General features: G+C 46.2%; 1 protein-coding gene across 5 annotated transcripts in view; it reads right to left on the reverse strand.

Moving 5' to 3' along the window:
* Positions 1 to 19346, reverse strand: part of nfia (nuclear factor I/A) — a 190078-nt gene extending 170732 nt beyond the window's left edge. Inside the window, exon 1 of one of the 5 annotated variants that reach the window (XM_035416200.1) lies at positions 18825 to 19346. In XM_035416200.1, the coding sequence (XP_035272091.1) occupies positions 18825 to 18920 (96 nt within the window). In that variant the 5' untranslated portion in view covers positions 18921 to 19346. The remainder of the gene's footprint in view (positions 1 to 18824) is intronic. The other 4 variants (XM_035416199.1, XM_035416205.1, XM_035416201.1 and 1 more) reach the window with 4 other exon arrangements.
* Between the last annotated feature and the right edge of the window lie 3077 nt (positions 19347 to 22423).

Genomic DNA, 22423 nt, shown 5'->3' on the forward strand with positions numbered 1-22423 from the left:
CCGAGGCAGATTCTCATTTGGCCGACCAGATGTTTCAGCAACAAGCAACAACTGTCTGTTAAAGCTGCCAGTCCTCCAGAGAGCCTCCCAGATTACATGTGATGCATCTGCTCATAACCACGGCAGCACAATACAGGCCATGTCACCGATCACAGGCGAACCTCTCCCACTCGTGCATTTTCTTTATACTGGGTACAATCATCGAGTTCCTGATAGGGGAATGCAGAACACCTTCATCAACATTCATTAAATATCCTATGCCAAAGAAAAAGCAGCACATTTTGAGGTGAATTCTGCTTCGGGCTGAAGCATGATAGGAAGAGTTAACTCTCACTCCAAGTCTCTGCTCACAGCGAATCTACTGGAAATCTCCATCTCAACCACCTTGAGAATGTCCAGCCCACATCTCTGAGGACAAAGCACCGCAAAACGAATTCCAGCGCCCGTCACTTTAAAATCCTCGCACGTTTTTACGCCGGCTCAAACTTCCCTGCATCGATTATTACGCCTCCTTCCCAAAAAAGGGGCAGTGGAAAGAATGCCGTATTTATTTGATTTTATTTTGATTTCATTTCCCCCCACCCGCTTCTCGTCACAGTGTCCCAGTTATCAATCCAATATGAGCCAAATCTGTTTCGGAAACTTCTGTGTCATGGCAGTGATGCGGAGAGGAGAACAGATGGGATAAATTAATTAGGCAATGTATGTTTAAGGAGAAAGGTATTTATTTGCGTGAGTGGCCAAAGGCTGGAATTAAAGAGAGAAAAAAGAGAGAGGGAGACAGGGGAGTACTTCTCCTCCAGGATCTCTGCAGAGCCCGCGTTTTCACAAGCTCGCAGCTATCAGGTTGCAACGCAAAGTGGTTTCGGGGAATTATAAATAAATAAGAGTAAAATAGGCAATCTGGAGAGGAGGAAGGCTCTTTTGTTTACTGCCTGTTCTGAAGACCTGAAACGGACCCTCAGAATAAATAAATACAACCACTACAGGAAGTTCAGCTGCCTTCCCCCCAGGTCCAGTTTACTTTTATTAACTGCAGTGCTGTTGAGATACCAAACAGTGACTACCCCCCCCGCCCCCCCATCCCCCCCGTGCCCCTGCACGTGCGCCTGTCCTACAGTGTCTGTCTCTCCCACGATGCCTCTCAAGCCCACCAGCAGCATCCCACACAGGCGACCGCTCTCTCTGCTCCCAGTAAGTAATCACATATCGTTTACCATGCACTTCAGCTCGAACTTTCAACAATCACACTTCCTTTTTCTAAGCTGTTTTTTTTTTATTTTTTTTTTTAACATTTTAATTTTGTTTTAAATTTCCTTCGTCCTCCCTGGGCTCCACTGATGAGTGCTGTTGGAAGCTCTCTGTGCGTGAGGCACAACCCTCTGGCCCTGGCGCTCTCCTGCCCTGTTGAATAATTGAGGCACAATTAAGCTGAAAGTGCAAAAAGGCGCGGATGAAAGGGGACAGGTGCGCAGGTGCTGCCGGGGCGGGGCGGGGCCTGGCTGTTCTCGACGGGGGGTCCCGTGGAGAGAGCGTCTGAAAAGAGATCCCCGTGCCTCTTTTACCAGGACTATCTGACACCGACCAGGGGCCGGGGGGGTGAAGCGGGCGAGGCGGCCCAGGAAGTTAGGAAGCGTAGATGGGAGGGGCAGGCGCCATCTGGCCGAGGTTTGGGTGACGGCGGACGCTGCGGGGCCCTGGAGGCCAGGGCAGCGCGGGGCCCTGGAGGCCGGGGCAGCGCGGGGCCACGGGGAGCCGTGTGACGGAGTGATGGCTGTGTCTGAGAGAGATACAGGCATGGATGCAGGGTCCTCTCTTGAGTTGAGGAAGGCTTCCTATTGGGTCCAGTAAAGTTGTTCAGCCACATCCCCCCCCGCCCCCTCCCAAACAAAGGTTAAATAAGTAGAGAATAGACCTACAGCACAGGGGCTGAACGTGCCAACACAACTATCTGCCATCACATAGATGGCACAGCTGGCACAAGGAAACTACAGTGGCACTGACTGACATCTTCAATGGGGAATACAATTGTATATATTTTTTTCTTTATAATTTTGTAACTGCTGTTTTACATTGCTTTGGCATTAGTGGAACTATAGAAAGCTCGTAAAATCAAAAGTGAAACATGGGTTGAGCAGTTGGGATTACGAAGGGGGGGTTAGTTTTTGTTTGTGTCCTCTCTGCCTCTGCCTCCTGCTCCGGTCCAGGAGGACACCTAATCTGATTCATTAATGCTCCCAGCCGACCATCAGTCCCGTCTCCTACTGCCTCCTCCAATTTCTCCCTCTGCACATCTCAACACCTGCGCCAATGCTAGCGACCGCAAAACCATTACTAGCATTACCGCTGCGCGCAGCGCCGCTACTACCGAGCGGCGTTCCTGGGAGGGGGAAACCGAGAGGGATATCTGAGGAGACGGGGAGCGGGGACGCAGAGCCGGAAGCGCGCCTGGCTGCAGGGAGATGGAAGCAATTAGGAGTTAAAGAGGACCTGCGCTGGCTGGCGGCTGGCTTGGATTTGGGGTGAGGAGGGTCCCGGCCGCGGCCGCTGATTGCGGGAGGATGTATCCACTTTGCGGGCGGCGGTTTCACCTTCGCCGGGCCGCACTGGGGGCTGCGGGAGGCAGACACTGGCTGCTGCCCAGGGGAGCCCGGCCCCGCCCCGCGGACCACACAGCGTGGGCCCGGTGCACCCGGCAACCTCCAAACCAGGCCTCATGCATCAAGCTAACCGCGCGGACCCCCCGTCGGAGCTTCGGTTTGTGTGTTTCAGTGTGTGTGTGTGGACATTAAAGTGTGATTTTGTGTGAGTGTGTGTGTTTCAGTGTGTGTGTGTGTGCACATTAAAGTGTGATTTTGTGTGTGTGTGAGTGTTCGTGTCTGGTTTTGTGTTCGTGTGCAAGTATGTTCGTGTTTTGTGTGCATGTTTGTGTGTTTTGCATGTGTGCGTGTATGTTTGTGTGTTTTGTGTGAGCGCGTATGTCTTGTGTGTGTGTGTGTGTGTGTGCACGTACGTTAGCGAGGATTCCTCTCACCCACCTGCAAGGCTGCGTTTATTTGCTCTTTCCATTGAAAGGGCCTGCACGTGTTACCCTGTTCTGTAAGAGGCCGGCCTTGTGTACAGAGCCCTGAACAGTCAGCACATGCTGTTGTGCTGTGTGTGGACACCTGCCTCCCCTGTCTGCCAGCCCACTGGGTCACCTTGCTCCGCTGGACAGATGGCAGCCCCCACCAGCTCCCCCGTCCTCCCCCCCACCACCGCAAAACGGATATGTTACTGTCCTTTTCCTCATACCAGTCCAAAAACAAGAAAAAAACTACCGTAGAGGAAAGAGAGAGACAGAGAGAGAGAGAAATAGAGAGAGAGAGAGAGCACTAACAAGGGAGCTGTTGTTCATTCTCACACATTGACTCTATAGTATATCTGCACCATACCCATGCACAAGCTCTCTATGACCCCCTGCTGTCTGGCCACCTTGTCCAGTTCTGCACCTCCATTACTGCGTTTCCCACTTTGCCCTGTGCTATTTCACACCGCTGCTCTTCCAGGCGGCCTCCATGCCAAGCAGCAGGAAGGCAGCAGGCCCCCTGCTAGGCCTCCCCGCCGGCAGCCACAGCCTGGGAGGGTCCTGAGCTCCTGCATGTGTCAGGGCTACAGATGTGACGCCAGCTTTACCGGAGGTCACCTTGGAGAGGCCTGTGGCTGCCTGTCCCCTGGCTGCAGCTGGCTCTCTGCTTAATCTGCCTCGGAGAGGGACAGAGAGAGGGGCAGAGTGAGTGAAAGAGAGAAAGAGAAAGAGATAGGGAGAGAGAGGGAGAGAGAAAAAGAGGGAGAGAGGGGGAAAAAGAGAGGCCACCCAGCACTCTCTATGTCCATAACACTAAATGCTGCCCCTTCGTAGTCTCTACCTCCTTCTCTCAACTCCCTGTTCCACGCACAGGACCACACACCTTTGCAGGTTGCGGGTACTCCACACAACCCCAAGATTATCGCTTTGACTTGTCACAGAAACCCTACGTTTACTCTGAGTACACCCCAAGCAAAGCAAACGAGGTGCACTGCGTACCCTCGGGGTGTCTGCGTACCCTCTCTTATCTGGTGATGCTGCTCTTCTGCCTCTCCTCCTCCTCCTCCACCTCCTCAAAGGTCTGCATGTGTTCACAGATGTTCGCGGGCCTCCTCCGCTCAATAAATCTTATTCTCGGAAACTCCGAGCCCTTGTGAGTTTCCCGCCCCTGAATGAGAATAAAAAATGGCAGGGCTCCCCGGAAAGCGCTTCCCGCCTTTGTGAGAAGAGGAGACGCCGGGCCCTGGAAACGGCCCCGCCAGCTGCTTACCCTCGCCGGGGTCAGAGGTCACAGGCTCCCCCTGTTGGAAGCATGTGTAACATGGCGACAGGCTTGGGAGGGTCGCCGGGGGCCCCGGGCTGGACAGCCGTAAGTAATGGGGTCTTCTTCCAATCCAGGCACTGCTCTGAATCACCTTAATTACATATGCGGGAGGGGGGGGCGCGGTGGGCTAAGTTCCGGTCGAAACGGCGCTGAACGGTAAAAAGGAGAAGGGCCTGACGGTCGAGTTGAACGCGTTACCGCATCCCGCCGTACGCTCACCGCATCGCTCACTTCCTTTCAGGTGCCTGACCGTGACCGAAACTCCGGGACTGCGAGGCCTGACCGCGTTCTGGGACAGGGCTTCGCCCCTCACCGAAAGTTGCACCGGCTCCTGGTCCTCACTTTGAATTGCATGAGCTACACCCACAGCTGCTGTGGACGTTCTGTTTTAGTTTTTACACGCACACGTCGATTTATAAATAGCCAGTACTTCCAGGAGCCTGTATCACGAAGCTGGGCAACTGATAACTGCCCTGAGTAAATCCCAGAACAGCTCTTTTTACTTCAGCCCATGTTCCAGGTTTGGGAGGCACCAGATTTTACTCACTGCAGTCATCCAGCTAACTCAGTGATCCTGCTTCAGGATCCAGGCCCCAGTTCAGAACACCCAGGCCTAAAACGCAGCTTAATTCACATGAACATTTTAAATAAACTCGATTAGCACGGAACTGCCACTTATATACCATTCAAGTGGCATTTACACGGCACTTAGATACTCATAAATTACACTGAAAACAGTCTTGGGAAAAGACAGAGCTCACTTGTAGCACATAAAACTCACGGCCGCGACATTTGCCGCTCCAAATCGAGCTAAAACGAGATTTTGTGCTGGCCTGTCTGCTTCTCCACGCCTGAACAAGGGCACAAAGCAGGCCGTGATTACTCTAGTTTTATGTACGAGACCTCTGTGACCTCATGAATCCAGCCTGATTCCCTGGTAGCCCACGCAATATGCAGGGACTCCAGAGTAATTACAGTCCGGCAGTGCTTCTCTCATACTTTAATCTGATTTTTGCGATGTTGACATCTGTCTCCCCCGCTGTCCTCTCCTTGTCCTGCCCTGCTGTCCTCACACTGTGCATCACCGCGCTCCCCCCATAATCGCTCCCTGGATAATCCCACCTAATCCAATCCCCCCGTTTTTAATGAACAAAGTAGCAGTCTTGATTTTATTTGCTGGAATGTTCCATCATCTGCTTAATTGGTTTTTTTTCCCTCCTTGTGTGCTTGGGTGTGTGTGTGTGTGTGTGTGTGTGAGAGAGAGAGAGTGTGTGTGCACACTTCACAAAAAAGACCAATGCTGACACTTTGGAAATCCATGTATCCATGTAGCATGTGTGAATGTGTTATCAATATCTCTCTCTCTCACACACACACACACACACACACACAAGCACACATACCAAACAACATCAACTTAACCAGCTGTCTACCCACAGATGCTATAATATCTTTACCAGACAGACAGGATTACCCCTTTCAAACGTACAGTGACAGCTTGAGGGGGAGGGTCAGCGAGGGCTTCCTGAACCCTCATCCAAACAAGTATGCCCAACTGAAGGACATCATATACACAAACGCTGATCTCAAATTATTACTGTGTGCAGACAACTTACACTAGGTACCCCCACAACTTTTCCACAGCTCATGAATAAGATAGATAAACACAGTGGAACTGTTCACAAACAAGGTGTGTGTCAGTGGGTCACACAGCCTGGCTTGAATGTTCAGAGAACTGCTGGCAGATATTATTGGACGTTGCTACAGGAAGAATTTCACACCATGTGGAAACAGAAGAGATAGCAAAAGGAGCTATTCTGCAGTAGACTGGAAGACTTAACAGGACTGGCCAATATCCAGTGCTACCAGCCAACTCCCCGACACACACACACACACACACTCACATATTCACTCACTCACACACACACACACACACACACACGTACACTCACACATACACACACACTCAGTCACTCACTCACACACACACACACACACACACACACACACACACACACACACACACACACACACACACACACACACACTCCAGTACCCCCTACCTCCCTTCTACTGGCGACTGACACCTTTTTTTGGCAGGAAAGTGGCGGATGGCTGGGGACCAAGAGGAGAGCTATGGAGAGAAGAGGATCACTTCTCACGTTTCTTTACTCTCCATGCTCACACACACACACACACACACACATTGACAAACACACTCTTCCAAATACCAGATGGTGTTTTTGGAATATGCTACACATTTGTCTAGGATCTTAAAGGGGGGGGGAGAAAAAAAAAACAACTTCCTAAGAACACCACAAAACACACACACATGGACACACGCGCAAGCATGCGCAAACATATCAACACTACAATACTATTAATATTATGACAATAAATAATTAATGACGGAGATGCTCATGCCTCCCGAGGCCGCGCTACACAAAACTTCACAAACAAACAGGAGCTGGTGTGGGTTTGAATACGGGCAGACTGGAGCCGAGCAGGGAAGAGGAGAAACGCGGCGGCGGCGGCGGCGGCGGCGGCGGCGGCGGCGGCGGGTGTGAGAGCCGGTGTCCGCTGACTGCTTGGTATTCTGGCGGGGGTGGCACGGAGCCGCGGCCGGGCGAGAGACAGCCCTCGCTCTGTTCGGCGCTCTGCTCCTCAGGTTTAGGGCTCTGGTCCAGAGCGGGGCGGAGCGCGTGACCCCCTGGTGTGAGCCATGCTAATGACACAGACGCCAGCATCCGTGTGTACAGGCACCAGCTCCTGCCACGTTCCGGCCACTGGCTTTAAACGCCAATGCATTTCACATGCAACTGCTCTGAAATACATGAGAACTCACCCCCATATCAAGCCTGAAACCCTTTTCCATCTGACAGTAAGGTATTATGAAAAAAGGTCTTTACAGACAGTATTAAATTAGCCAGCAATACCCATCACACAACCGGAGTGGTAAAACACATCGGCACTACATTACATTACATTACATTACAGGCATTTAGCAGACGCTCTTATCCAGAGCGACTTACACAACTTTTTTACATAGCATTTTACATTGTATCCATTTATACAGCTGGATATATACTGAAGCAATGCAGGTTAAGTACCTTGCTCAAGGGTACAACGACAGTGTCCTTACCCGGGAATCGAACCTACGACCTTTTGGTTACAAGCCCAGTTCCTTACCCACTGTGCTACACTCCGTCCATAGAAAGGGAACTAACTTGCATCATTACAATATGACTATTTGCATCTATCTTTACTTACTGGAGACCAAGCACAATTTACTGCAATGTGCAGAGAAGGTGGGTCTCTTCCCCATCTATGAATACATAAACGTGCGCATGGGCGTTGCCTTAACATAAAGTCGCCATGGCGCCCACCTGCACAGGAGTGGACCGGGGTCTATGGAGTTGGGGAGCATCTTCGCTCCCATTGTACCCCCACAAAGAGAAGCTCCCCGCACATCAGACAGCAGAAACCAGCACCAGACAGGCCCAAAGACCCAGCTGTCTTGGCCGGCAGCCACAGTCCTCTAGGGGAAGAGATTGAGCGGGAGAAAAGGGAGATAGGGACAGAGAGGAGGAGGGGGGAGAACCCTACGGAGACTGGCCCTCCATACAGAGCCATGCCAGGCATAGAGAGGGGCCCTTTCTCTCACACAGTGACCCCCTAACCCCCCCTCCCCCCCACCCCAGACAGCAGGGATTTCACACGCATCTCTTCCACACAATTGATCCCTTCATTCCACGGCAGAAAGAGTGCGGCTTAGGCAGAGAGAGAGAGAGTGAGAGCAAGAGAGAGGAGGAGAGAGGAGATAGAGGGAGAGAGGAAGTGTGTGGAGCAAAGGAGAAGGGGATAAAAGGAACCAAGTTAAAGAGAACGAAGAGAAAAAGAAACGATAAGATGAGAAGAGATGAAGAGAGAGAAGGCCTCTGACTGAGTTGAGCCCCCCCCCCCCCAAGACTGAACTGATGACCTGTTCACACTCGACCACAGCCATTAAAAAACACTCACAAAAACAGCTATCGCCCAATAAAAAAACAGAACAGTCACATGATTAATATGAATTATGCGGCATTCTGCGTCCTGTGTGCTCTCTCCCCTCCCACTCCAGCCTCGGTCACCAGCAGCAGCAGCAGCATGCCCGTGGTCCTGAGAGAGGTGTCACTACGCAGGTCACTTGGCAAGCTTTACACAAATAATGTCGTGCGACACCTGACACCCGGGCCTCTGCAAACAGCACAGGCTTTGACACACCAGTCCATATCCCCTCGTTCAGCGCATCGGAGCGCAGTCTTTCCGCCGCTGTAGAGAAACTGAAATGTGAAATTCACAGCAGCCCACAAACACCATCACCGCCATTTTGGATATTACCGACGGGGAGATTATCTGAGGCAACTGTTCAGGTGTGACATGAGAATAGAAGCTAAATTCAAACAACCGCTACCAGCAACTCCACATTTAACCGTGCATTCAATTTAAAGAAAAATATAATTACCATCCATTTTTATTGTCATTGTTGTAATTGTTATTTTGTTACTGTTTATGTGCATAAACACATAAGAAAATTCTCTTTGTAAAAAATGGATTTTAAAAAGTTTCCTAAGAAAAAAAGATGACTGCCACCTACTGCCCTCTTTTGCCATCACCATGTGCTGCATTCCCTGGGAGCGAAGCCTCAAGAAGTCCACCATAAAATCACAACAAATACTACAGCATATTAGAGCTTGTACTTACTGGTGATTCATATTTGAATATATTTATTACAAGATTTTCTGTGATATTAAGAGTTGAACTCCCAGTAAATACCTTTGGGGCAGGTTGCAAGAATGTTTTGAACGTAATGAGCAAAAGGAATCGAGATACTAAGGTCAATCAAAAATAGAAAAATCTTCAAGGCTATGGTGAGTTTGTTATGTCCCACTGTTCATTTGTGAATTTAGTGTGAATTTTCGCAAACTTTTTTCACAGCAAGGACCTTTTAACAATTTATTTTTTACTACAGCGATATACAGTGTAAGCAAAGTATATCTGGACAATACAGCAATTAGAATTTAGAGTATTTTTTTATTTTGAACAGCAGGCCTGAGCAACTCAAGGTATACCATTTATTTGTGTTTAATTTACAGTAGTATTTCATACAAATAAAACTTATTTGCATTAATTTTGTTCAGCAAAAACTGAAGACTGACTGAAACCATGAAACAATCTTGATTAAAATGTTACTGCAGTACCGTTTAAAAGTGAATAACAGTACCCAGAATTGGATACTTTCGAAGATGTTCATTTACAACAGCTACAACAAAAATAATAGGAGTATGTCATTTCAAAAATAATGATTATTTATCTTTTTTGTATTTAAGCAACACGGGTGGGCCATTCTGAGATTAACTTGTTCTTCCTTGCTGGAGGTTTTACACTGTATCAGCAATTATGGGAATGAATTCGTAGAACATAGCAAAGTTTGGGCTGGGAAATATGATTGCAAACGAAGGTGCATCACCTATGAGCCATTTTTCAAACTGAAACCCATGATGGAGATACAGAAGAGAAAACAAAAAGTCTAGCCAGGAGTAAAGAAATACTTCTTTAAAAAAAAAAAAAATCATGGACTGTAATTTCTGCAAAGATTTTTACGGAACGTTTTGGCAAAATATTAATTTCTTCAAAACAACAAAGAGTCCCTCCATCATGGAAAGATGGTAATTGCAGAAATATTTCCCGGGCAGGTCAAGGATGACTTGAGAATTTTCTAATCTCACAGCACTCTTCTGATCCCCCCCAATCAGAGAGAAATGAGAAACCAGCGCACTTCCAAATCCAAAGGAAATCAATGAAATAAACACATGAAACGGGGCTGCACGTTCGCTTTTAAATTGCCTGGACAAATTCCAAATTTGCTCTTCCTCAGTTCTCTCCATTTAGATTCACGCGCAGGCAGATCCAGAGTTGATTCTCTTCCTCTCCTCCATCCCTTGTTCACACGCCAACAAAACAACTCCATGCCAAGTGCAGGATTCCCAGGAGAATTACTTTTTCACATTTATGAAGATTCATGGAACGCTTCATAAATCACTTGCTTTTTCATTAAATTTTGCAATGGCGCAAGAGTAAAAAATAAACAGATATTAGCAAATATACACAAAAGCTAAACATAACAAAAGAGAGGGTAGGGCCAGGCTGCCGAGTGCCTTACTCCTGAACTGAACACACCCTCAGGCAGCGCTCTCTTCTAAAGGCACCCAACATATGAGCGGATATTACCGTCTTTTGTCCCACAGTGAAATCGAAATGAAAAACTCTGGAAGTAGCCGTCTCAAGAACAAAATCCCCCTGAAAAAATAAAGTTCTCAAAATGTCTTGGACATTAATATTCCTCGCCTTGCTTATGATGTTCTCACAGGATACCTAAAATTGGCACTCACCCACAGCCAGAAAAACACTGGATTTTCCACAGCATCTACATTGGAGTTGTTTTTTCTGACATGCACGCACGCACACACACAAACGCACACACACACACACTCTCTCTTTCTCTCTCAATTGTTTATAACATTTTGAAAAAATAAAACTACAATATGAGGTGCTGTCAACACATCATATAAACATTCATTTTCATAAATTTGAATTTATTTATAGTTAAAGTTAGGTCTGTCAAGTTAAATCCGAAATGAATGAAAACTAACAGGCTATGACCATTTTAACTACTTCTACCAATTCTACTGATGATATCAAGCACGCATTCTAGCAGTTTTTTGTGATCAGTTCTGATTTGACCCGAATGCAAAATTTCCTCAGCTTCTCGGTCCCAGAATGCCAGCGTTCAGCTTCCTTACTGTGTGACAAATTAATTTCCTTTCCCCCGTGGGAGCGCTAACGCAGGACAGGCTAGCAGATTGAGGCTCCCCGTGAGCTGACGCCGGGCCGTGGCGGGACGCGTGCAGCGCTGCCTGGTGAGAGAGAGAGAGAGAGAGCGGTCTCCCGGGGCTGCCGGGCTCAGGGTGCGAGGCGCGGGGCCCAGGGTGCGAGGCGCGGGGCAGGGGGAGAGGGGGAATGCGTGCCACGCACCGGAAGCTCCGGCAGACACTTTTAATCCTCCAATTTCCTCCTCCCCCATCAGCTCTGCCTGGCCCACGACGGAACGAGAAACGCGCTCGAGCGCCGCGTGAAGCTCGCCGCCCAGGCCCGCGCCGCGCGCCGCGACAGACGCAGAAAAGACCGCCGCGCGTCTGGTTGCCACTGTTAAGACTTGCAGTTTGTTGGGGGCCTCACAATCTTTGGCACTGTATGTAAATCAGCATATTTCATGTTTACAGGCTCTACACCTCAAATGCATGGAGCTGAGACTGTTACAAAGTTTATTATCTAAACAACCTGAAAATCCACATTAAGAAATTGATTTATGGTCAGGTGTTACTGTATGTTTTTTGGACCTACGCATACATGATAGTAAGCTAGATGAATTAATATAAAATGAAATTATTTTCGTATGGATAGAAAAAGGGTTAAATTATTTCCCATCTTTAACACAGCCAATAAAAAGAAAACAAATTACGTCTCAGCTCGATTGCTATTTCAACCAGTAGAGCGAAGTTGGTCCATGTGACACTGCAAAAGAAAAATCTAATTTTATTTGTTTGTGCTCATCATTTCTATCACTCAGAAAATTAAAAGGCTCCAGGCCAAGACTAAATGTTGACAAATGTAACAGGTTCTTTGCCAGATTTTGTAGTTGTTCTGTTCATGGTCTTCCTTAAAGGTTTTTTAAATAATGCTTACACTCATCTAGCATATAAAGTACACGAAAATTCCTTGTAATGCCCCATGTAACAAATTCTCTTGGCAAACATCACTAATTCTGTGTCAATGTCTTTGACTTCATAGACTGAATACAAAGTGGAGTAACACATCACATGATCATCTCGACGTTTAAATACCATCTTCATTCACCCCAGCATCGTGTCGTTATTTTTCATTTGTGCATTTACTGCGCTGACAACCGAAGCAGCGTATTACAGAGAGTAGAGGCGAGAAGCAGGATCTAAACTCAGCAAAGTGAGCTCTTGACCAGGCTCTGGGTCCAGTGGCTGGTGTCTGACAGTTGAGAGCAGCCGAGGCTCAGAGGCTCCATGTTGAGTGTACACACAAATCCCTCCAATTAACTGCAGCTCTGACCACGCCGCGCTCTCATTACCGCCCTGCGCTGGGCTCGGAGGCCCTTTCACCCTGCTGCCAGCCCCGACTCCAACCTCAGAACTTCCGGAGAGCGCCACAAAAGCCTAGCTGAAATCCACAGTCAACAACTGCACCGGATAATTACAATCAACACCCTTTGTGAACAACATCTGTTCTGTTGACAAAGTGAGCATTTAACAGTCTACCTCTTTGTTCTTTTCTTCCCCAGTCGCCACTTTGCTGAACCGCTTGCCATCCAGAGCCCCCAGCGCAAGTGACAAAAATGAGCCTGAATTAATGATAATGACGAAAAACTGATCCCACTTACACCAACAGGAAAAGACATGATTGGCTGAATTAATTATCGCCATGCGCGCGATGATAAACTCTCCCAACCTCCCACTTTGTCAAACGGAGTCCACAGGCCTGTATTACTTCAGGTCTATTAGTAGCACCTGTATGAGGACAGCTGGGATCGGACAGATACTGTATAAGGGCATTTAATTATAGCCATGTTACAGTCTTCTCACATAATTTGATTGCTGATGCTTACGTTGTCAGCGGTGGCTATCCCTTGTAGACCTGTAAATTATTTAATGCTCCTCACACACACACACACACACCTTCCTTTCTCTATAATATATAAATATGCATAGGTACACCCACACACACACACACACATAGCCTTTATGTCACTTTTTTAACACACACTCACATACACACACTCACATGCACATACAGACTAAAAAAAACACGCTCACACAAACAAGACTGCCTTTTGCCCGCTGGGGGGGGGGGGGTCTGTTCACTGACAAGTGGATTATAGAAGCAGCGCTTGTACTGCAGATGAAATCACATTAACCCCTCAGGTGGTGGAGTATCGCATCAGCGCAGAGCGTAAACGCACTGGCGGGTGGACTGCCCCGCCGCCCCGGACCTCCGTCACCCCCCCGCCCCCCGCCCCACCCCCACCCCCCAGCAGAAACACCTCAGGAGAACAATCAGGGTTAATTGCAGGCGCTAATTTAAAAACAAAGCCTGCATGAATTTATACACGCGTTTATCACGTTCATCTACGCGCCGGCCAAGCCTTTGAAAAGGATGACACGCCAAGGCAAAGATTAAACTGATTCTTTTCCCCTGCCGCAATAATCAGATAAGACAAAAGGGTATGTAGATGGGAATATAATTATGTGCATATACAAATATGTGCATAATGAAATGACTGCGCTAGATGTGAAAAAACATTGTTTCACCGTTATTTAAGTTTGTACTTAGCCAGGTAATTCTGCCATGTAATTAAACTATTTTATTACAAACAGAAAAATAACAGAGGCACTGTAACAATAATAAAAGTCTGTAAAAATAAAAAATCAACACTTCAGAAGAAGCGTCAAGTTCCCCTGTGCACAATTCTGAGCAGCAAACTATTGGAATCTGCACAGGACCAACGCCACGAAAGTTTTCGAGTAACATACAAAATGTTGGATTGCGCATTATCACACAGGAGCACACTGCGAGCCGGGTAAGAGGAGGCTCGGGGAAGCGGGAGACGGAGGCAGAAGCTGCGAGGGCGAGAGTAACGAGACAGGCAGGCAGGGTCTGCGAATGCGTGACACGCTCAGTTAGGAAGCGCACCCGCCGCGCAGCGAGAGGCAGCGGGAGCGCGGCGAGGACGGCTCCACACCAGCGGGGAGAGGGAGAGGGAGACGGCGTTCCCACCGGTGCTGCCGAGACGCGCACCATATGCTGAGATCGCACCGCCAGAGCACCGAGAAAACAGAACGGGAGGTGAAAGTAACAAACTAAACACACCGATGCGCAAAACTCATTTTAAGATGCTATTTTGGAACTTCTCGTCTTTTACAAAATAAGTCACAATTTTACAACCGTAGCTTGCATCTAATTTGGGTAATGCAAGATTTATTTATCTTTCAGCTCTGATACTTAAATATCCACTCAGAATACTGATTGTTCTCCTCTATGGTCATGACAAACTTCACAGGGAATAAACTGAGAAAAAACTTTGTTTTTTGCTCAACACCAAGAGACTATTTTCCATGTTTATAGATGTCAAAGTAATTCTAAAGAAAATGGTTAATATCCTAAGCATGGTTGTGCAACTTGTACAAAAGTGATTATTTCTAAACTGATCTGCAAATATTGTTGATAAATGTGTTTGTAAAAATTAAGACTTTGTTTCACAAGATAATTGTTCCCCTTTCAATTAATATTATAAGAAATACATATTTTCAGAGAGATATGAAAACCATGAAAGTCAAATACATCTGCTGTTTTTTTTTTTCCCAAAAGAATGAATTAAATATGAAGGAAGTAAGAAATTTGGAAAGATCCTAAAATGTAGGACCCTCTGGCTGCCTCTCACTGTGGTTCGGGGAGGGAAGGGAAGGGGGGGTTAACTAAGAAGCGACCGAAAGCTTACTGTAGATAACACGGCTACAAAGTAGTTCCGTTCCAACTGGGAATCCTGAAACTTTTTGTGTTGCTGTTTGAGGCTTGAAGTCTTATCTGCTGCACGCACCAAAGCTGGACACCATGAAAGACAATTCAAACTGACCATTGCTGGAAGCGGTAGCCTAAACGGAAACACTGAACAGAATGTGATCCAGAATACGATGAACATTTTCACTGACAAGCCCTAAAGCTGACGTTTGCCTCATCGCTGTTCAAATTTAAGGAAATTAGCCTAAATGTTAGGTTCGATTTAAAGTGGGATTTTTAATTTTTTTCATAAAAGTATTAAAGCAAAAAGACAGTGCGCCCTTTAACAAACTATTAAAAACTATTTCTTATTTTGGATACTATAGAATACTAATCCATAACAAAACCATTAAAAACTATTTCTTATATAGGACACTGCACGATACTAATGCACATCCCTCTGATGGTGTTCTTATATCTCCATCAACAGAATTGATGCAGACAGTTACTTGGTTAACAATAAATTTGTTCTTGAAACAGGTGCTAGTATTCATTTTAAAAATATGTTGCCAATTGTTAATATTTCTTACAGTGTTGCTATATAAACATGCCCTAAATATATTTTTAAGTTAACCAACACATGTCTCATCATGCATACATTAATACTCCGTTTTCATTTTTAAACATTAGCAAAGACAGAACATAGAACATCCAATTGTATAGCACACAAGAACAAAACAACTGTCAGGATAATTATTTGAAATAATTATCATGACCCCCTTTTTTAAAATAATCCTCTTTCCGCTATTGCCCAATTTAACCTTCATTGCCATTAACAACTCGGTGATATTACACTGCACACTGGGGGATTAGGTTTGTCAAAGCGACTGTTGACTAATTAAAATAAATGAGTGTGCAGAACAGAATGCCATCAATGGAAATTAAATCTAACTTTCCCTGAACTCACACACAAGATAATTAACTGTTTTACATAAAACATAATAAAGCCATTCATCTGTACAAGAGCAGAGCAAACTAACTGAAATACAGTTATTCTATACTGGTTTGGATGATCACACTGAAAGGCTGTGTCTGTTCTTCTAGGTTAGGTCACTGATTTGAATTACAAAAAATGAACTGATCCTGACATACAATGGTGTAAGAGAAATTACAGTGGCCAAGATAATAACACAGATCACTGATGTATCACGGGGTGGAAAAAGCACTTTAATCACAGCAACATGACCTTTTGATTGTGATAAGCATACATGTGATGAAATACACAGTATGTGTTTAAACAAATTACATTTTAAAAAGCCAGCCATTCATTTTTTAAAGGAAATTTTAAGCAAGGTGTGTAAGTTAAAGTATTTCAAATTAGTCAATGCGTTAGGGCTTTGTAGTCCTAAGACAGAATGAAAAAATATGAATATTTATATGAATACTCTATATTTAAATAATCAATTACAACACTTCTATACACTAAACAAAGATATTATCGTTTAAGCACCTGACTTCAATTCCAGTGTTCAAGCCAATAAAGAACCTTAATTCACAGAATCCAAAAACAGAAGCACAGACACTGGACTCAAAAGAGAAAATCAAAACAGACCGAAAGATTCACTCAAATTAAAAGTTTTTCTGAGGTGACTGAGGAGGCTTACTTTCTACAGGACAGTAGAAAGACAGACAGTTCACAGAGAAATGTATTAATCAAAGGTGTGCTACTTTGGATATTACTCTGGGAGTTGAGAAACACTGTATCAAATAACAATAAAAAAAAGCTCATTAGCACTTATGGTACTTTTTGAACAGGAGAACATTTAACAGTGGCATAAGAGCAAAAATGCATTACTGACACAACAAAACCTTTTTATGCTACTTGAAACATCTCTTTCATCGACAGCACTTACACTTCCATATTATATAGGTTGTTCTGCAGCAATGATTCTATACTACCCACTACTTTTTTCTGAATACAAGTCAATTATGGAAGTTAAGAAACAAGTTCAGGCTCTCAGGAAATTGTCACTTCAGACCTCAATCCAAACCGGCAGACAAAAAAGGAATTAAGTTAAGAGCACTCTGACTGCCGGCTCCCTGCTCCACATTCCCCCTCTGCCCGTCTTCAGCCGCGGTCCCCGGGAGAGCCACAGAGCGGAATTCCTACACATCACCACCCCCGCCGCAAAACAACAAAAACGCCACTATGCCACCCCCGACCCCCACGCTCCCTGGAACACCCCTCACCCCCACCCCCAAAAAATACATCTCTGGGAATTTTCCTTACGAAACCTCAATGCACGTGCAGGCGCGGAAAAAGAGGTGACCGTTTCTCTCCCCTCTCCACTTTGCCGGGTTCCTAAACTGGAGCGTGCAACGCGACTGATGTAGATGCGGTGGTCTGGCTGAGGGGGAGAGAGGTGGGAGAGGAGGGGGAGGGGGGGGTGCCGGAGTGGCATTCTGAAAGTTTGCGGTTCTCTTACGGGGAAAATAATGGAGCCATTGTCTCCCGGCAGCTCAACAGTCTTCTTTTATTCGAGCTGGCATGAAACCTGCTCGCAAAAACAATAATACTCGCCCACTGCAAAAACTCCAATTCCCATTCCGCCCAAATAAAACAGTGATTATAATAACGAGGGGAATAGCAGCGGTGCTAGCAGTGGCGCTGCGCGGCTAACGAGCGCTGCGCTAATGAACGCCGGGGTGCTGGGGGCTCCAGAGCCCTTTCATCCCCGCCGGCCGAGCTCAGCCCTATCTGCTGGCCACAATGGGCCATTGTGCATCCCTGCCCCTCCTCGTCTTTCAGCCAGGGCTACAGACCGCCACTCTCTCCCCTTTCTCTCCCCTTTCTCTCTCCCTCGCTCCCACTTTCCCCCCCTCTGCCTGTCTCTGCTGGGGCGACAGGGGTGTCAAAGGTTGTCTGGCCTCGCTGACCACAACAAGCAAGTTAATCTGCCCGGGCGCGGGGTCCGGACGGTCCGGGGGAGCGCGGGGCTCCTTCTCTCTCCCCCTGCGCGCGCGTTAGCCGCAGCCGCGGCGTGTCATAGCTCTGGAGCGCAGCGCCACGCTCGCCACTCTCGTCTTTGGCTGCAGGCTTTGAAGCGCTGCGCAAACTTTCCTCAGTGTAAACAAGGCATCGGATGGAATCGGACACAGCACTTCTTTTCTTTTTCCCTTCTTCCTTGTTAAAACGTCTTCACCGAGAGGCTTTTCTTTGATTATTTGTAACCAGAAGATGTGGAAACTGTTTATTTGTCTAAATACGGCGAGAACCGGCTTTCGCTTTTCTCTGCAGAAAAGTGAAGAATCGCTTAATGAAAGTTGACAGCTGAACTGTCGTTTTTGTGCGAGTGAATAATTATTTCCAAACAAATGGATGTTTCTGCTTTCAGACCCAGTTTGAAGTCAAACAGAACCGAACTGCGAGGACGTACTGAAAGCCAACTTATTTCTTCAACCCATCAAGATTTTTCTTCTAAAATCCCAAACCAAACAGACAACGAGAGGATACAGGAAAAAAAAAAACAGTCACAAAGAGGACAAGTGTGGCAAGGCGGACAGAAAAAGGAAACAGTAAAATGAACATAGGGGAGAGGAAAAAAAAACTAAATCAATCCACAAGTCAATTATCTAGTGAATGTCAAGTTGAAGAATTAAGTTTTTTTTTTTTTTTTTAAAGCCAAAGATGCTTTTGTGTCTTTTTCTGTGTGAGAGAAAGAGGGAGGGAAGTTTTTTTTTTTTTAGGGAAAAAAAAAAAAAGGAATGAAAAGAGGGGGAAAAAAACAGCTTTGGTCGCTGCCAACTTACCATCCACCACGTCCTGGCCGAGATGTCGTAGCAGAGCTGCCATTTGATGGAGCCTTCCGAGGTTTTGCCTGCCATTACGCTGTCAGCAAGCTTCATCTGATGCTAGCGCACTCACCGGAGATAAGACACCTAATTGAGAAAACATTTGCACTGGCATGTTGGGCAACATGTAGCCCGCTCCATACCATATGGAATCATGGGTAAAAAAAAAAAAAAAAAAAACCTCCTTGACAATGAACCAATCTCACGCAGACCCCGTGGCAAGGTGAGCGGCAGTCATCTGCTCACAGAGCGAGCTGTCTTTAAAAAAAAAAAAAAAAAAAGAAACAGAGCGATGAGCCCCTTTTCTTCCACTTCACCGAGTGCCTGAGGTCGTTTTTTTTTCTCCCCGTTTCTTTAATTAGGGTTCGCTCTTCATTATCACCGCAATCATCACCACCACCATCATCATCATCACCGCCACAACTGGCCAGTTGGTCTGCACGAGTTCCTCTTCTTCTCTTTGGGTTGTTTTTTTTGGAGGAGTGGAGAGATTTAATAGGACAGAGTCAGGTAGAGGAGTGAGGGCAGTTGACTGCAGCGCCACAGGCTATTAGCCTGAAATTTCTACTGGACAGATGGAACTGCTTAGAAACTATCATGCAACGTTTTGTTCTGGGCATTCCCCCCCCCCCCCCGCTTCTCCCTTTCCCGGCAAACATGTATCTGATGGCTTTCGTGCTTTCTCGCAGAGAAACGCCGCATCACCCGCCGCGGGACCCGAGCACCGCGGGGTGGTCGCTCGCTTTTATCTGATGCTTATTTTTCTTTTCCGTTTCCCCGCTTTCCTTTCATGGAGCCGACTCACGGAAAGCACGCCGAATCGCAGGAGGACAGAAAACCCCGCCGCGGACAGTTCTCACCACTTCTCCTAATTGTTCACTTTTATGGTGGATAAGTAAGTGATCTAGACACTTCAGCTACGGACGGTACGCTTTTTAAAAAAGCCAAATAAATTTACGTAAAAGCTACAGCGTAGGATAAAAGTATTACTTTTTCACACTATTTTCTCTACGTTCTTTTCGTTACATAAAACTATGCAGAGTACGGCAGAAAGTCAGCTATGAAATTAAAATGAATCATTACAACAATCCACATTAAACAATGTACTGCATGCTGGAATGTCTCAATAGAACATGTTTTATGGGAAACTCATGTGGGCAATATAAAAACCCATTTAAAAGGGAGGCAAGTACAGCCCGCTTTCATCACCCTAATTTTTTTTTTTTTAAATGATAAATTTGAGCGAGTGGCAGAGTTGCTGTTGCACCCAGAATGCACCCAGAATACACCCAGAACGCAAACACGGGCTGCGCTGAAGCAGCGCCCAGCTCTGCTCTGAAAAGGGAGAGGGCCGGCGCTGGGTCCACCTGAGCCGGGGCTCGGGGGGCAGGGCCGTGTCACAGGAGAGGCGCGCGAGCGCGGCCGGCAGGTCCGAGCGGCTCAGGTTCCCCCGTCGGAGCGGCCCGCCGAACAGTCGCCCCATTGTGGCGGAGGAATTCGATTGGGGCGGAGATAGGCTCCTTCGGTCTGGAGGGGAGCGGAGCGGAGCGGGCGGGGGCGGGGGCGCGCAGGTACCCCCCGCTCGGCGGCCCAACGGAACGCTCGCGTGACCTCCGACCCCGCGGAGGGGGCTTAAGAGAGGAGCAAACTGGCATTAAGCTCCTGCCCAAGTGAGCAAATGTAATCACTTTTTAATGAAAGCTCCTCCTGAGCCAGTTCCCTTTCAATAAACACACGATTAAAAACGCCACTTGTTCCCTATGATCAGCAGAGGGCAATAAAAAAAACTATTTAAACTGTAATTAGAGTGTCCCAAAATATCAAGGATACATTTTCTTCTTATTATATTCACTTAAATGAATCATTCAAAAAACACCCTTTATTGCAGGTAAGCGAATAATCTAAAGCAAACTTACTTTAAAAAATCCGCCATAAAAAAAGTTGAATTCTAATTAAGATTCACATTTTAAAAACAATTGAGGACAAAAAAAAAAAATAAGCTTGTGTTGCACATTGGAGACATTTTTAGGCAACTTAGGACAACTCACCAAAACATGACAAAATTTAAAAAAATCAAGAAATACAGCTGTATATTGATAGTAGTATTAAGGTACTGAATTAAGACATTTTCCTAACCTGACTTATTAGTTCCTCAAATGATATAATAAATGAACAATAGTAAAACCGATACATATTGAATAAAAGGAATAAAGAAATACAAATGCTCTCATTTCTGTCTCACACACACACACACACACACTCAGTTCCTGCAGTACACACACAGCGTTTGACCCAAATAGGCTGTCACTGATTAGGCGTCTCAGTGGAGCCGGCGCTCTAGAAGGTGACCCCGCGGAGATTTATGCCTAAAAAGACATCAGAGCCGCGGGGGGCTGGAGCCCCGAGCCGCTGGGCGTGGATCGCAGCCACGGCCGGTAGCGTCCCGGCAGCTACCGCGCGCGCCGCGCGCTATCTATCCATCACAGCCCTGAGAGCTGGGGTCAGCCACGCGCGGCTGTCCACCCAACGCTCACAACACATCACAAACTGCCCTGTTCTGGAGGTGCCATCAGGCGCCATGCAAAACATATTCGGCTTTTTCTCCGTTATACACGCACGCAATCGTGCCGAGGAGGAGGCAAGCGGATATAGAGCAAATGCAGTTTAATTATGGGAATACGAACACTGCACACTGTTCTCAGTTCAAGTTTTGTTCATTTAAATCTGGAGATTATACGTACTGTACACGCTCAGTGTAGCTTGTGAAAGTTTTTGGGAAATGTCAGGAACAGAATTATCTTTCCATGTAAAAGCAGGTCATAAATACAAAGAAAGAACAAAAAAAAAAAAACTATAAATGGTACCTCTCCAAATGAAGATACCTATATTTTCTTGTGAATGGTATCTCTGCTATTACTACTGCAATGTGAAAATGCGCACATCAGTAATGCACAGTGTTCTACAGACCTGTTCCAGGAACCAAATAAGACAGGTGCCCTCAATGACATTTTTAAAGGAACATTTGACCCCAATTCTGAAAATGCTTGTTCTCCGTATTGCATACTGTAATATTTATCAGGACTCAAAATATTGCCACAACCAGGTGTTTCATAATTGCTCAAAGCTGCAGTCATAACTGCTAAATTGTGAACAAAAAAAGTTATTTTGTCTTAATGAAATAATACGATTACTACTTTTTAAGCCACGGATATGTTTTTCTAAAATACTGTCCTGTGGTCACAGTTGACATGATTCGGTCGGTGTGCTTTTCATGAAACAGAAACACATTCTTAAACTGGCCAGAAGGAGGCAGTGTTGCACTTGCATGTTTGATTCTTTTCATTTGAATTTTCACTGAACTTGGTTTTATTTGTCCTGCATCCAATTTCATTTCAGAGAGAATTTACAATAGCAAACATTCAGAACATAAATACCTTTCATATCCAGAGGAGACAGTTGTGCAAGCGTGTCTGCTTTCTTTCCGTGTTCGCTGATGTCTGCAGCAAAAGTTTTCATCTTTGTTTTTAGTTCCCAACATTTTCTCCTTGGCCAGTCCT

Source organism: Anguilla anguilla, chromosome 4 (assembly GCF_013347855.1).
Source record: "Anguilla anguilla isolate fAngAng1 chromosome 4, fAngAng1.pri, whole genome shotgun sequence".
Taxonomy (NCBI): domain Eukaryota; kingdom Metazoa; phylum Chordata; class Actinopteri; order Anguilliformes; family Anguillidae; genus Anguilla; species Anguilla anguilla.